Source organism: Lissotriton vulgaris, chromosome 5 (genome assembly GCF_964263255.1).
Source record: "Lissotriton vulgaris chromosome 5, aLisVul1.2, whole genome shotgun sequence".
Taxonomy (NCBI): Eukaryota; Metazoa; Chordata; class Amphibia; order Caudata; family Salamandridae; genus Lissotriton; species Lissotriton vulgaris.
Window position 1 is genome coordinate 548,669,301 of NC_141693.1, and position 17,463 is coordinate 548,686,763.

The 17,463-nt window shown below is 46.1% G+C and overlaps 1 protein-coding gene across 1 annotated transcript in view; it reads right to left on the minus strand.

Moving 5' to 3' along the window:
* TUBGCP2 (tubulin gamma complex component 2) overlaps positions 1–17,463 on the minus strand; it is a 465,124-nt gene that overhangs the window by 87,998 nt on the left and 359,663 nt on the right. The window contains exons 14-15 of the mRNA XM_086921996.1: positions 4,792–4,912; positions 3,777–3,920 (exon numbers count right to left, since the gene is read on the minus strand). Coding sequence (XP_086778122.1) covers positions 3,777–3,920; positions 4,792–4,912 — 265 coding nt within the window. The remainder of the gene's footprint in view (positions 1–3,776; positions 3,921–4,791; positions 4,913–17,463) is intronic.

Sequence of the window (17,463 nt, forward strand, 5' to 3'; positions counted from 1 at the left end):
AAACTAGTGGTTTGGAAAATTATGCAGTACTTTAAGGTGGGAACCATTTGTTTTTTATATCTATATAGTACAATGCAGTTGCCACTTTGTAGTTCTTGTCCAATCACACTTTTCACTGAAAATATCTTTTTTTTTAATTTGCTTATAACTTTTGACCCAATGGAAGTATCTGCATCAAATTTGCCGTCCGTTTGGGGTAGCCAGCAAAAATTAAGCATGCACATTTTTGTGCAGATTCGTTGCTGGAGGCAACAATTTTAGGGTGTGTGAAAAAAGGATTATGTTACTTACCCTGTAAGCATCTGTTCGTGGCATGTAGTGTTGTAGATTTACATGCTTTGCATGCTTCTGCCATCTAGTGTTGAGCTCGGAGTTGTTGTCAAGTTGTATTTCTTCAAAGAATTCTTTTGAGTCACAAGGTAGAGTGACGACTCCTCTCCATAATACCTTGCATAGGCATCGACTCATTTGTTAGATTGTTATCCCACATGAGGGTGAGAAAGGAGTGTAAGGAAAGTGTAAAAATAGAGGTGTCCATGCTAAAATGTGAATGTGTCAGAGAGATGTGTCAAAACCTAACTGAAATAGCTACAAGTGTCTGGGGAGTAGGGAGGGCGCATGTGAATCTACAGTACTACATGCCACGAATGATACTTACAGGGTAAGAAACATTATCTATTTGATGGCATGTGCGGCTGTAGATACACATGCTTTGCATAGACTGTAAAGAAGTCCCTCCTTAGAAGCGGTGGTTAGCGTGTGGGAGTTGCAGTAATTTGAAAAAGTGTACGTAGATCTGCCTGACCAACATTAGTTTGTTGGTGTGCTAAAACATCCACACAGTAGTGTTTAGTAAATGTATGTGGTGTAAACCATGTAGCTGCTTTACAAATATCAGCTATTGGGATATTTCCTAAAAAGGCCATTGTTGCTCCTTTTTTACGAGTGGAATGCGCTCTGGGAGTTACATGTAAAGTTATTTTGGCTTTAATGTAACAAGTCTGAATGCATTGGATTATCTGCCTAGCTATGCCTGATTTGGCTATAAGAGTGCCTTTATGAGGTGGAGAAACAACTACTAAGAATGGTTTCGTTTTCCTGAAAGCTTTAGTTCTATCTATGTAGAATATGAGCGCTCTTTTTACATCTAGAGTATGAAGAGCTCTTTCTACAATCGAATCAGGGTTAAGGGAAAAACAAAAGGCTCAATAGATTGATTGAGGTGAAACTGGGAGTCTACTTTAGGTAGGAATGTTGGATTAGTATGAAGAACCAGTTTGCCTTAATGTATTTGAAAGAAATGTTCTTCTAAGGTTAATGCCTGGAGCTAACCAACAAGCCGGAGGGAGGTAAAAGCACCTAAAAATGGCACTTTCCATGATAGAAATCGAAGAGAGCATGAGCATATAGGCTCAAAAGGAGGACCAATGAGCCTAGTAAGCACTGGTAAGCCTAGTGGCAGTGGCAGTCAGGCGACCTCTAATAAAGGAAAGGGCGAAGGTATGGAGGTCTTTTTAGGTGGCGGAATAGGGTCAGGGTCGACAGAACTCATGCGCTGCAGGCAAGTGGCTAGGTGTACTCCAATTCTTTCTCCATGTCAGAGGCAGAAATTTCCTCCACAGAGGAAGCTTCCTCTTCCTCCTCAGCAGCATGCTCCTCCTTGGCATGCTCTCCACCGAAAATGTCAGAAGATCGTCTTCCGTGTGATCCCAGAGAGTCTTTTTTTAATCGGAGCCTCACGATCGGGCGAAAGGCAAAGATTGCACACAAGATGTTGGTCCCTGTGCGGGTACTGACACTGGGCAAAATCAAAAAGGTATCTGTTCCATTAGTAAGACATCTTCAGCGCCAATGATGCATGTGGATGGTAGGCTGGAGGGGTGATCATTCGGTGACTGAACCCGCGTATTTGAAGCGGCGCAGTAATGGAAAAGTGTGATTGAAATAACTATACCATCAAAGACTGGACAGGACCAAGAAGTCATACTGAACGGTAGTCAAACATGAAGGAGATGCACACACGTCCGAACCAGACGGCAGAGAGAAAAAAAACTAACAAAGGAGTCGACGCCCATGCACAGTATCACCGACAGGAGGAGTCACTCTAGATTGAGACTTGAAAGAATTCTTTGAAGAAAAACAACTTGTACAACTCCGAACCCAACAGCAGATGGCAGGAGTATGCACAGCATGTGTATCTACAGCCATACATGCCATCGAACATATATGTGTTTCAAATTTAGCTGCTACAGCCCAAACCACTGAACAGATTGACACCAAATTTGGCATAAAAGTAGAAAGTGTGCTTTTGTTTGTTTGTAGTAAATTCAGTTTCTGGGATTTAGACATTTAAAAAGTGTGCCCTTTGGCTTGAAAGGGTTAACGCTTTTGTATATCTGTTTAGAATACTGAATTGTGATTCGCAACTCCTGTAACTCACATTTTTAAAACAATTGACAAATGCAAGAGACTGCAGAAGGGCTCTGCAATTCATTTTCACAGCCATTTTGAAAGTCGGACCCGATTTGCAATTTGTGCACTGTGGAAAAATTATTTCAACAGAAATGGGGAGGGATCACACAGAGGTATGCCACAAGGAAGTGCTGAGGATTTAGGGAGAATCAGAGGAATGGAAAGCTTCAGTACTACACAAGGAAAAAGCAGCAAAAATAGTATGATTCAACAATTTTAAGTAGTGGGTTTGTCTGTTATTTTGAGGAAAACAAATTGTGGATTTGAATTGCCATTTTCACAAAGGATTAAAAAGAATAAGAGAGAAATGGTGTGAGAGAAAGAACGGCAGAGAAAGGCAGAGAAAAAAGACTATAAGGAGAGAGACAACGGTCATGTGTTGTGGATTTGTTTGAGCAACGGAGGTACAGTGCACATGATGGGAGAGGCGCAGGGCTTGGACACAGGGGTTGGGTGCCTGCAGAGGGACGGTGCAGATGGACACGCCTATAACCTATCACCGCTGCCCACGGCCAAAGGCCATGCCAAATGGGGGTTGGCCACCCGTGGCGGTTTGGATGCAGGGCTTGGCCACACGGCAGGCTCTGTGATGAAATCCCAACTGTGCACAGCCAAAAGACATGTGAACCAAAAGCCCATTCCTGCAGCCAACCCACTGGGTTTTGCCGCCCACGGCAAGTTGATTGCAGTCTGGGTTGGAATTAACGAAGACCATAAAAAGTACCTCAGAATTCACTGGGAAAAAAACTAGTTGCTGTTTTGCCTCAAATGTGTGAAATAACCAAAAATCAATAGTTATGGTTCAAAGTGCACAATGTACATAACGTTGCCAGCAATACTCAAAACAACTATTTGACATTGGTAAAGGGGTAACAATGCTCATTGCAAGAGGAAAACATGTTGAAGGACATTCTGGAGTGCACAGTGTGCAACATGAACCATAATCTAGTGCTTGCTAACTTGCCATATCACCGAACAATGGTTGAGATGTAATAGGGATCCACCTCAGCACAAAACTGGGAATAGCTAATAGAATCTTCTTGTCACAACTGAAAATAAGAACAGGCTGATTGGGGAGTGGAAAGGTAGTTATAATTCATCCTCAGTGTAAATGTTATTGCCATAAAGGAAGACCTGCACTGTTAGAAAGAGATAGCCTCAGTCTGTTTGTGAAAAAGACATCTTTGCAGTTACTGACTAGGCTTGTGACTAGGTGGACAAGTACTGCACATAGTGTGTGAGTAGTACGAACTAGCACACAGTACATACATGGGACCCAACTGCACTTTTTTTAAATGACTCACCTGCATACAGTTTGTGAACATGACGCAGACAGACATCAGCTTGGAGAAGATCTTGAGAAGATCAGGGTTGGTCAGCATGCAATCTTTTAAGCAGTTATCCAGAAAACTGGTGTGGTGCCGCAGAACCTCATCTATGTTAGATGCCTGTGGTGAGTGAACATATGATGCACCATTACTCTTCTCAAATGGATAAATGTTAATGATACTTAATGTTACTAGAGATTCAGGGATCTCACACTCTGAAATCAAAACAAAATGTACCTGTTACTAGAGGCATTAGAGACCCACACTTGGTGCCAACTAAGCTGTCCTCTCCACAGCACTAACACCCTTTAGGTCTCACACACTGCAAGAAAGCAGCATTCTCACAGAACATAAACCTCATAAACAACTGTGGCTCACTCTTCTAGTACTTCAGCCTTATGGTCCCCAATGTACTGGCAGCAAGTATAGCTCTTCCCTGTGCTACATACTTCAGGACTTACATTTGCTTATGCAAAGGTTAGCTCACCCAAGTGCTGCAGCCAAATGGTCTCTACATGAATGTGAACCCTCTCCAATACTTCGGAACAGCTGAAAACTCATCAGTACTAAACTGAGCTCTACCAGTACCATGTCTTGTAAGATCCACACTCGCCAAACACAACCAGAGCTATTCTCACTTCAGCCTCACGGATCAAAAAGTCTCTGACATGAAGCTGCTATCTATTACTTCCGAATTTTGGGTCAATTCAAAGACACTTAGTGGAGCTCTCTGTAATACTGTCTCTGCATGGTTCTCCCCCTTAGGAGCACAAAGCTCAGATCCCCAATTAGAATGCCATCCTCATGTGTCCTTAACACAGACAAAAAGTGGACCTTTCCTTTTTGTAAATATTATTTTATAAGCTAGAAGATGAACTTTCCTAACACTGAATGGCATATCGAAAGTGTCTTCTAACAAAATAACGGTCCTAAACCAGATATGCAGTCAAGCAGTTAAGTACATATACAGTGCATTTTCTAGAGGACTTACAGATTTTAGATTTTTCTCCAAGATATGCCATGTGGGTTCCATCACCTCAAACATCATGTAGTATTGGATGTTCTGTACAAAATTTAACATGCGTTGCCTGAGTGTGAATGCTCCAGCAAACCTGAAACAGATCAGAATTCAGTATGAAACTACTGGAGCTTCGATTTCTTGACTGAGATGATTCCACATACATAAGACAGGACAACTATCAATCTTAGATTACAAAGCGCACACAGCCATTTCCGATTCTGTACCATACACCAATGTATTAAATGGTACGACTATCTGGTAGAGCAACAAACTCCAAACATTCATTTTTTTGGGACAAACAATGCGACAAAATAAGAAGAGTTAAGCAACTAGAAAGTGTAAGTGGGGATCTGTAGAGTATTATACGCCTTCTAGTCTTGGTAATTTGTAAGAAACACACCCTACGCAGAGTAGGACATTATTATATTCCACCATAAATACAGTGCCATCCATTCAAGGCTTTACAACAGTAAAATTGCTTATCCAAACCTATCTAACTTCGCCATTCACAGATCAATGATTACTGAACGTATTTATGATTTGGTCTATTTGGGGAGAGGACCATGAAGCTTGCAGATTAAAAGTTCCTAGGAATAATGAATTGAAGGGGCAATGCATCTTCAGATCGGCTCCTTGATAATAGTCTACATTTTGTTCTACCTCCAAAGGGCTCTCAAACAAGTGACTCTAGGTCCATCTCTTATGGGGGGTAAAATGTTTATACCTTTGCTTAATGAGGTACGTATGAACGCCTCTGTCATACATGTTGGACAGTAATTATCGATATACCTGCTTTGTAAGAAAAGGAAAAAACAGTACTGTGCGGACTGTAGACTATTCTCAGCGTTGAACTATATATGAAACGTTTCTGAAAAACACTGGCTGGCATAAGTTAAAGATTGCTCTGAACAACCAATTGCCCAATGTATCACTGCATTTTAAAGTAACAAAGCCAGCAATTTGCAAAGGGACAATCATTTAAAGTGCATTTTGCAAGATAGGAAAGCCTTTCTGACTAGCAAAAAGAATCTTGCAAATCATTACGAATCACAATTAAGCAGGGACTTGAAAGAAGCATCCGTGCTGTGATTAGCAATGACATTCATCAGTGGATTTTCAAGGCAAATGTTGTAGCAATTCATAGCATAAATACTGATGCCGGAGTTGGTGGTGGTGTCTGATTCGCCTGGGAGAATTTCCCTTTCACAAATTTTGTCAAGCATCCTCAGGGGAGCAGATAGAAGTCTGGGAACTGCTGCATACTGCCCTATAGGTTTTCCTGAAAGCTTTACAGGACAAGGGCTCTGTTTTGTTAAAAGTGTTATTGGTATAGAAATGCAAATGCAAGGATGGAGGTCTGCTGACTTTTGCAGGCCATCATCCCTGAATTTGCAGCAAATTGCAGCAGGGAGCAAACAGAAATCTACCTAATTAATATGCTTTACACAGAACATTTTGTATCTCTTGATTAGTGATGCAATATCTTTGTCCATGGGTTGCATCCACTGCACCTTTGTAACTAAACATACTGGTCCCACTTTCTGAGAGGGGCAAAATAGCCCTCACAGATGTGTGTCCTCGGGCTTAGATTCCCCCAACCCCAAGAAGAGATCTGGGCACAGCAGTTTCATCCTGACTTTATATGAATATCAATATCTGGTGATCACCCACCGTTCTGCTGTGTATGCAATTGCTGCCCTTAGCTTTACTTTAAACTCTGTCATGTTCTAGCATGTAGACCAGACAGCTGGTGGTTTCTATCAACCCAGGACATATAAATGAATCCCAAAAATAAGTACCCTGCCCTGAAGAGCAGACTGAAATCTTACCTCAACGACAGATATACAACATATTCAAACTTAGTTTTGCAGATGTCACTATTACTGTATCATATGTATGTAAAAATGGGGAGTGCTACAGGTAGAAGGCAGGTACCCCTAATGCATTTCACTGTGGTGTTCACCATTACCTACTGCTGATATAAAATGTACCTGAACACAACTTGCAGCCAGGTCGTAGCTCTACCAGGGGACACACTAAATGTCCTAGGCACATGCAATCTATTTATATCACACTCAACAGGTCTCATCAATTTACAAAGTAAAAAACTATCAAACTGTAAAATACAAAAGGAGAACAAGTCAGGATGGAGACTAAAGTGTTTTACTGAAAAAGTCTGAAAGTTCCAAAAATGGTTGGGCTTATTCTCCAGTGGTGGAGAAGGACTAACTTCAGGTTCTCCTGAGAGGGAGAGACGGCATGAAAGTAGAGACCTAGACAGACTGAGCAGGGCTGAAATCTAATCTTTTATTCTCCCCAGAATAAAATACCGAAAGCCTAACCAATTGAAAAGTACAGAACAAGTGTGAGCGACCCAACATACAGATGAAACGCATTCCATGGGGGGAAAGGAGGTAGTTTACAAAGAATCTCACAGAAGTGAAGTTCTGACTGACTTAAAGATTGATTTTGATTACCTGAGAGTTATGAAAGCCACAAGATAACCTTTAAATACAAGACAGATGTATTGTTCATAGTTTAGGGAAAAATAAGTTGCAAATCAATCTCTCCGAGTCAGCACTCCGTGAGTAGATCTTCAAAGAGAACACTGGGAAGTTATTTATCCTGTTTATTCCACAAATTAGAAGACCCAGAAAAGGATGAGCATGTGTTAGGCTGGCAACTGTTCCAGTCAGTGCTCTATATGATGCTGGTGTAAGCAGAGCAGTAAGATGACTGTTTTGAAATGAGAGAAAACACTAGGGTGGTAAGGTCCATATTCCAGCTTCAGGTCTCAAAGGGTGCACTAGGTCCCAAATTACAATTAATAAAGCTTTCACACGTTTCTGGAAGACAATGGTCAATGCATCAATGCTTATCAACAAAGGGCTTGTGATTTCCCACCTCGGGCAAACACCTACTCCTTTCAGCTGCAGCGAGTACAACACCTCTAAACATTTGCCTCAAAGAGCATTGAAGGAACATAAATATGTTTGGCAACAATAATCTTCTTTCTGAACATTTTACCAGATAGTATGGACACTAACAAACCTTCCAGTTTCAGACCATATAGAAAGTTTTTTTTTCTTTTTTTTTTTTAAAAAACCTTTATTGAGGCAGATAAAAATTACACAGCTTTTTTCGCCTACAACCTGGAAACTCAGGCCGGCAGCTACTTCAGTGTCATTAAAGTAAATCACTTACTGAAAAAGAAACATATGTCTAACACGGCAAGCTGCCTACAACCCATCAGGGCGGGCCGCGAAGAAGGCTACTGAGAGCTGTGTAAGGATGCATTCTGTAATGATGAAGAGAACTAAGCATACCAAACTGTGAATGCTTGAGGTTTCTTGATTTTTGTTACTTTACTTTTATTCTACTGTTAAACCTAACATACTTGTGGGTCTAGTGCAAACTGTGCCCTCCCATTGTGTGTCCACCATACCGGGTATGTGGAGGAAAGGGCCTTTCGGCGCGGAGCGCTAGTGTTGTATCTGTGGCAATTGCGTAATCATAATAGTGCAAACCTAATTCTCTCCGCACCTGGCGGATCAATCTAAAGAACATGGGGGGGATATGACTAATGATTAAGTAATGAACTTGACTAGATGTTGTCTATTAGTACGACATGCTAAGTGTATGTCCTTAGGGTTAGGGGACCGCAACTAGGAAACAGGGAGTGTGACTATTTCATCATTGTTACGACCATTACAGCTAGTGTAAGATGTATAACACTAATATCACAGGTGTATAGCGGGTGATGATATAGCATTGCAGGGGCTCTGGTATGTAGTACCACTTATGATGTTACATCTAATGTGCAAGGCATATGTAATGAGGTGGATTTGATAGGTGACGTCACTTAGGGGCGCTGTTCAGGGCCTGGTATCGCAGAAGTGTCCTCTTGTTGCTCAGTATCGTCCTCGGCCTGGGCACTGGCTTGAAGCCGGAGAAGGTACGCCGTAAGGGGACCCCATATGTCTCTGGGCCGTGATTTATGCGGCAAAAGCTCTGCATAATTATGCAGTTGGTCCTGCCATGTAGTCATCGTTGTCAGCCAGGTCTTGAATTTGGGTGCCCGACCGCGCCACCAGTCGTTTCGCCAGAAGGAGGCCTAGCGTGAAAAATGTACGGTGAGCCTTCAACGCAGGACATGCCTGCCCCAATAAAGCAATCCTCTGGCAAGGTGACACTGTCGTGCCAACCATGCCCGACAAGGCCGCAAACACTTCATCCCAGAAATTCGCCACGGTACGACACGTCCACGCAAGGTGTAGGAAGTCCGCCCCCTCGCTCCTGCAACGTAAACAGCGGTCATCATCCCGGTGGCGAAAGCGGTGCAGTTTGGCCGGAGTGTAATAGAGGCGATGTAGAAATTTATAATGGACCAGTCTGAGACGTGTGTTACCCGTCACTGCAGCGGTATGCGCGCAGCTCTCTTCCCATTGTTCATCCGACAGTGGTGTGTCTAGATCACCGCCCCATTCTCGTCTCACTCTAAGAGAGGGGGGAGATGGGGCTGCCTGTGTATGTTTGTAAAGCATGGAGACAACATGTTTCGGGGTGTCTGACTGGAGCAGGGCATGAAGGGGCGCCACTGTGTCTGGTTCATCCTAAAGTGGGGGGGTGACCGCTTTGACGCCCTGTCTTAGTCGTGCATATAAAAATTTATCCATGACCGAGGGGGCGACATCTCCAAAGAACTGCGCCAATGTGCGGAAACTGCCCTGGAGATACAGGTCTCCCCATGTGTGGATTGCTAGCCTCGTGAGCATTTTACGGCCAAGTTCCTCACAATTTACACTCAGTCTCGGATCATGCGCCAGGGTCATGTGAGGTGAGTAGAGAAACGGTGTTCCCATGGCCTCGGCTAGGCGCCTCCAGGCAAGCACCGTACAGTCCACTGTGGTGGGATCACGGTCCACTATCTTGGCACCTGAGTAGAGGTAGCCCGACGGTTGTTCTGGTCTCATATAGCCATCTTCAACAGCCAAGTGCGCCATGAATGGAGGGGGATGAAGCCAATATGCTGCGAAGTGACCCTGTGCACAATCATAGTAGCGCTGAAAGTTGGGCACATCAAATCCCCCTTGGTGGTAGGGTAGCATTAGCGTCCTCAAGCCAATCCGAGCTTGTTTCCCACCCCAGATGAGACGTGACATTTGTGAGTTAAGGGCCCGGAAAAAATGGGCACCTGGATTATACGGGACATTTGTAAAAAGATACAGCAGCTGAGGTAATACTACCATTTTGATCAGGGAGATACGTCCCGCCATAGATAGTGGGAGATGAATCCACCTAGTCACGTTGTCAGTCAGTTTATCTAGAACTGTACCGTAGTTGGCCCTGATGAGGGTTTCACGGTTCCGAGTCACTTTGATGCCCAGGTATTTGATCTCATCCGACTCCCAAATCAAGGGATAATCCAAAGGAAATTGTATAGTCCTATCAGTCAGTGGAAACAGAGCTGATTTCGACCAGTTTATGTGAATTCCCGCAATACCCCCAAACTTGGTAATCTCGCGCAGCAAGGGGTTTAGGTTTTCCTGAGGCTCGTGCACATAAAGGGTCATGTCATCGGCATATAATGCGATAAGTAATTGCTTCTCCGGATATATGAGAGAGCGGTGATTGTGGTGTTGGCGTACTTTGGCTGCCAGTGGTTCAATCGCAATTGCGAATAGGACCGAGGATAACGGACATCCCTGCCGTGTGCCCCGGTGAATTTCAAAGGGGGAGGAACGGGAACCGTTTAACACCACCGAGGCCTGGGGTTGGAGATAAAGTAATCGGATCCAGTCAAGGAAACTAAACGGAAAGCCCATCCGTTCCAGTAACGCCAGGAGGTAGTCCCATTCTAGGGAATCGAATTCCTTCGTGGCATCGAGGAAAATGGCGGCCGCCTCGCATGTGGGGTTGATGTCTTGTATTACTGCCTGAAGCGTTCGCAGATTATGGGAAGTCGCACGGTTTGGGACAAAGCCAGCTTGGTCTGGTAGTACAAGCCGTTCCATCAGTAAGTTGAGGAGCGATGCAAGTACTTTTGCCAATATTTTAATGTCCGAGTTCAAGAGGGCAAGGGGTCTGTATGAGTCACAAGACTCCGGCGGTTTGCCCGGCTTTAACAGTGACGTTATAAGGGCTTCGCGCATAGTGGTCGGCAGAATACCCTCCTCTAGAGCCGTGTAGTACACTTGTTGTAAGATCGGGGCCAGAACATGTATATAGGCCTTGTAAAAAGCAATTGGTAGGCCATCCGAACCTGGCGATTTGCCCGATTTCATGGACATTATGGCATCCGTTATTTCCTCCAATTCGATTGGATGGTGTAGGAATTTCTGTTGTGACGGGCCAAGCCATGCTAGCGCAGTGTCGTCTAAGTAAGTATTTAAATTGATCAGGGTGGATCTCTGAGAAGTGTAAAGCTTAGAGTAGTGATCAGTAAGGACCCTGAGTTGTTCTGATAGGTTCAGTTGGGGCACATTATGTTCATCCAGTAGGGTGGCAATGTAGTTGTGGTATCGGGGGGGGGGGGGGGGTTAACAGCAGACGCTAGCGCCTTACCCGGCCCGTCTCACTCACCATATCTAAGTGCAGTGTGTGTTTTCCCTAGGAACTTACATTCTTTCTCTGATAACTCTGCATATTCATTTAGTTTCTCCCGAAGTTGAGCTTTGGATGTGTGGCCGTGTGTGGGGTGGTCTATATCACGTTCCAATTGTCGTAGCTCTAGTTCAAGTTTGTGTAGTTCATCTCGTAGGGATCTGAGGACACCTCCCCCCTTAGCAATGCACCACCCCCTCACGGTGACCCTGAAGGCCTCACAGACTGTTGTGAGACTGGACACCGATATGTTACGCTCAAAAAAGTCTTTTATATCTTGTTCTAGTTCCGCCTTAAAGGCCGAATCAGTTAGGTGTGCAGGATTGAGACGCCAGTTTAAGTAAGAGGAAACATCAAGAGGGATGCGTAGTGACAGGAGTACTGGTGAGTGATCGGAGAAGGTACGGGCGAGGTGTGAGGCCCTGACCAACCAGCTGACAAAAATACGTAGTCAAGGCGTGCCCAGGTAGAGTGTACAGCAGAGGAGTGTGTGCCTTGTTTGAGAGAAGGGTGTGCATGCCTCCAAGCATCAATCAGGTGGTGTTCTTCCACAATGTCTGATGGAGTGCGTTGCGTGTGCGTGTAGTGCGCGGCCTGCGGGTGGGATCTGTCCATACTTGGCCGAAGTGCGGTGTTAAAATCACCTCCCAGAATGACGTGAGCAATACCCATTGATTGAATTTTACCCCAGAGTGTAAGGAGTGCAGTTGGGTCATCTGTATTAGGCCCATAGTAGCATGCAAAGAGGAATGTGTGTGAATGAAGTCTGCCCCATACCATGCAATATCTGCCACTCGCATCAGCTTCAGTCCCTGCCGGAGTAAAGTGCACCCCTCGTCTGACTAAGATCGTAACCCCCCTAGCGTAATTTGAATAGGACGAAAATGCTCTACAAGAGGCCCAGCGGGATGCAAACAAGGGGGGGTTGCCTGACATTAAGTGCGTTTCTTGGAGCATGGCAATGGACACACCCTGTCTATCCAGGTAACTCAAAATCTGTCTTTTTTTCCTCGGGTTGTTAAGTCCCCGTACATTCCATGAAGTCAGTTGCAGCTGTTGGACAGGTTGTGTGTTTGTTACGTCACCCATCCCAAAAAATACAGAAATTTGTAACACGTAAGCATGACATCAAAGTTCACATAATAAACAACATCATCAGTGCATCTAGAAATTCCGTAGCCCTTTTTGGCAATGACATGTCCTATGCCCAATGTTTGAATTTTACCCCACATCATAAGAAGCGCGGTTGTGCCATCAGTATAGGGGCCATAATAGCAGGCTAAGAGGACTACATGCGCGTATAGTTTTCCCCAGACCATTCAATATCTACCACCTGAATCTACTTCGGTCCCAGCAGGTATAAAACGTATCCCTCGCCTGACCACGATTGTCACCCCTCTGGCATAGTTTGAATAAGAGGCGAACACCCTGCATGAGGCCCATCTAGACGCAAATAGGGGGGAACCATCTGGCCTTAAGTGTGTTTCTTGAAGCATGGCAATTGACACCCCCTGCCTGTCCAGGTAACCTAGAATCTGTCTCTTCTTGCGCGGATTGTTCAGCCCCCGAACATTCCATGAGACCAGCCGAAACTGCTGTGTCGGCTGCGAGCCCGCTACGTCACCCATGCAAACAAATAAAAAATAGTAATGTAGCATGTAGATGCATCATCACAGATCTTAATACAATCAACTTCACAGAGACAACAGTTCCACCTCGTAATCCCCCCGCTAGACCAGTTCCAAACATGCGTCACTGATGCTTCAGTAGCTACTGCATGAGATTGGAATGTCATCCCACCCACACCGGCAACCCCAACTGGCCGGGTACATGGTCCCCACCCACCCACCCAGAACCAAAACAAAACCAAAAACAAAAAGAGTACTACATATGCCCCCGCCCTAAGGAGGGGAGGGGATGTTAGGGGTTCACCCATAGGGGGCCAGAAACTAGGGGCACCAGACCTGCCAACCACCTCCCTACTTACATCCACAGTCAGCCAGGCTGACCCCGGTCGTCTAGTGCGGGACGGAGGTGGGTGATCGAGCACTTAATTATACCATAGACCAGTTACACATAAAGCAGAACATGCATCTCTCACCAGTACACATAAGTATCCGTCTTCGCTTAATCAGCGACCAGGGACCTCTTTGACCCGAAGGTCAGCATGACAGTACATCAGATCAGTCCTGTTGGGACTGTGGTGATTGTGACCTGGAGCGTCGACGTGCTGCCTCTTCCCTGTTCTGTTCTTTCCGGCATTGCTTTAGGAAATCTTCCACCTGCTGCGGAGTTTGAAAAAAATGGTGCTTGCCCTGATAAGAGATTTTTAGTTTTGCCGGATATAGCATGGTATATGGGATCTCCTGTGCCTGAAGTTTCTTTTTAACTCCTGCAAATTTGCGTCTGGCTTCTTGGACCGAGGGGGTGAAATCGGAGAAAAAGGATAGCGTTGCGTTGCCATAGCTCACAGTCCCCAGTTCTCTCGCCCGTCTCAACACCGCGTCTCGGTCTCTGTAGTTTAGAAAACGCGCAATGATGGGACGGGGTTGGGCTCCGGGAGGAGGGCGAGCGGCCAAAGACCTGTGAGCTCTCTCAACGATGAGGTGTGAGGAGAAGGATTCTTTCCCAAACAGTTCCACTACCAGGCTTTCAACAAAGATCTCCACCTTCCATGTGTTGGTGGATTCCGCAAGGCCTACAATACGGACATTATTACGGCGGGATCTCGCTTCCAAGTCCTCATTCTTGTCCGCTATTATTTTAAGCAGCCTGTCCATTTGAGTGACTTGTCTGTTGGTAGAGGTAGCTCCGTCTTCCAGTGTCGAAATCCTGTCTGCGGCCTCTTTAATGCGAGTGTCATGATGCTCCAGCTTTGCCACGACGCTGTCCATGCGAGTGTTTATGGTGTCGATTTTGGAATCTATTGTTGACAGACTTTGATTCATTCCTAACAAGAGCGTTTTCCAGTCTTCCTCCTGAGGGGCCGAGGTGGTAGGGCTGCTCTCCCCCTCCGGCGTCGTTTTGGAAGTTTTCTTAGATTCAAATGGGATTTTTGACTGCCTGGCATCGCTGCGACCCATTTCTCACCTAGGCGTCCACGATGCAGTAGAAGAAGTGGCCGCCAGCTCTCAGGAGGGTTCAGGCGGATGAGGGGGGCTGATGCAGGCTGAGCGGGAAATCGGGGCGTTGGTTGAGGTCTGTCAGGCTTCCCAAGCTCCAGGTGGATGGGGGCTCCCGGATAGTAGAATTCCGCAAGCGTGATGAGGAAGTGCCCCCCGCTGTTGAGTTATGACTGAGCGGGATACGGCTCTACGCCCAGGAGGAGGGAGAGGTCATGCGCAGCAGGTCCAAGATCGCCCACCGAGCTGAGTAGGTAGGGACCCAGGGCCTCCCGGGGTAATCTTGTGTGTTTCAGGCGGGTCCTGCGATGGGTAAAATGAATTGTGTGCAAGACCATGGCCCAATCTCCCTCATTCAAAGTCATAGGGGCCGCAATGGACCTCAGGAGCGTGTCAGCAGAGTATGTAGTGATAGGGGGAGCAGAGGCAGCCAGGAGATCTTCAAGTGTCGCTGCGGGGTAGGCCCTCGAGAATAAACCAGCAAACAAGGAAGACGGCCGTCAGCAGGTGTAGCCTGTACGGGGTGGGCGTCTATTCGTCTCAGCCAGTACGTTACTCCTCTGCAAATTTACCGCCTCAGTGGGGGGGGGGAAAGCAAGCCACAATCAACTGGTCCGTGTATATTGCAAGGCGCACCACCTCTTCAATCCGCGAGCCGGGCTCAATACGCGGGAAGCAGGCACATTGCGGACCAAGGTCCCACGCAATGGCCACCGGTTGTCTAGGCTCTGTGCTGACTCGTGCCAGTACTTCAGCAGGGTGAGACACAGGAGCTCGGCAGCCAGCCAACAGACACTAGCTATCAGCTGGGATGTCGCCCCGCTCCGAGGGGGGGAAGCCCTCCCTTAATGTCCCACTGCAGGGAGATCGGGGGGGGAACGTGGCCGGCGCAATGATGGACGGAGCGGGCCACTGCAGTGACGAGGCCCTCCAGGGGACAGCAGAAAGGGGAACGCAGCTACCCCAGCCGGGCGAGTATATGCGGCTTTGTGGTAGGTGTCGTGGCTTTGCGGCTGACGTTAGAGTTGCCCGATGCCCCCCCACAAACAGAGATCTCGGCACAGTCAACAAAATGGCGGGCTCCAGTCCATGCCTGACGGCCGGCCCTCCAAGGTGCAATCGCGGCACAGTGTGCCCGCAGCGCCAGGGAACTTCAATCCGCTGATGTCTCTCACCTCTGGCAGCAGCAGCTAGGGTCGCTCCAACGTTGGCGGTGTTTCCGGCCTCTCAGGTGCCCCGGAGCCCCCGGGGAGGAAGGCCTTCTTCGGGGGTTGCGAAGAGGCCGCGAAGCCTCGGTCAGTCCCGGCGAGATGAGCCGGCGTCAGGAATCATCCTCTCCAAGGCAGCAGCCCGCCCCGAGTTTGTCGGGCGATATCTCTGCAGCCGGCCGGATCCCCCCGGCAATAGAGGTGTCGCTGTGCGCAGCTCCGTATCCCGGTCACTATGCAGCGATATTTGAACGAATAACACCGGTCAGGATCATGGAAGGATGGGGAAAGGTGCTCGATCCGGCGGGAGCCTCACACCAGTGCGGCCATCTTGGTCTGGCGCCACCTAGCGCCCCAGACCATATAGAAAGTTCACATGAAAAGCTGAGACGAAGCAAACTAAGGCTAAGCCAAATGGAAACAAATATAGAGAAAACAAATACTGGATCCCTGATTAGTCCACAGCCCCACCATACATACTCTAGAAATTAGAGATGTATAACACTGGATGAAAAGAAGTGACTTATACATTTCCAAGCAGATCCACAAGGATATCCAACTTAATTAAATACATTGGTTATGTAATGAGTGTATATGTATTCACTAGTGAACATAAGATTTCTCTTAGTAGATATGAAGAAGGAAGAAATGCCCACAATTTAATGTTAACTTAAAATGCCACTGGAAATTGAATAGGTACTAGAATATAATACATAGATGTATATGCTTGCATAAGCAGCTAATGATTGCAAGCATCACAGATAAACTACATATATTTTCCAGGTTTTCCAGATTAAGGATATTCATATTATGGCAAAATATACAATGAACAACGCAACTCACAGTGGCTATCTCCAACACTGACTGAAGTGCATAAACAAGATAAGTACTCGAATAATAAGTTACTTACATTTGAAAAATCCCTTTCTGGTGAATACTCTATCTTACCACAGGTTTTTCCCTTTAGAATAGTACCAAGCACCCATCTGGATCCGGGGAATTCTTTAGCAACCCTGCTGTGTGCTGTTAGCGGAGTCATATGGCACAGTGGTGCCACTATACTTCCTAGAAGAGACAGAGTGGAGCTGCATCTAAGTGCTCACGTCAGTTTCTTGATCTTCCCTCTTCTGCGCCCTCAAACGAGGAGCCCTTTGAGCAAACTGAAGGTGACAATGTGCTGAATTATTATGTTTTATTACGAAGTCCGCTCTACATAACGGGGAGGGCAGACAACAGATAGGAATTTGAGGTTAGATCGAATATTCACCACAAAAGTGTTACCAAAGGTAAGTGACCTTTTTTTCTGTTGAATACTTTTATCTCCTTTAGAATATCTACTGAAGCAGCAACTTTCGAAGGGAGAGGGTCTGATGTGGGGACTCAGATTAGAAAGTCTGACAGGGCTAGGTGGACAAAATGCCCTCACAATGTTCCGGATTATCAAGACAGTATTACTTTGTAAATATGTGCACAGACACCCACTTGGCAGCCTGGCAGATGTTCAGAACCATACCCTGTGCTGTTGTAGGGATCTTGGCCTTGGTGAAATAAGCATGTAGGCGTTTGTAGGTTACTTCTGGGCTAGTGTGTAGATGTTCATACAGAAGATAATCCACATCGACAGTGTTCTCACTTGCACCATCTTGCCTTTCTTTGTTCGGCTAAAAAATACAAAGAGCTGATCATCCACACAATGATCTCTCATGCAG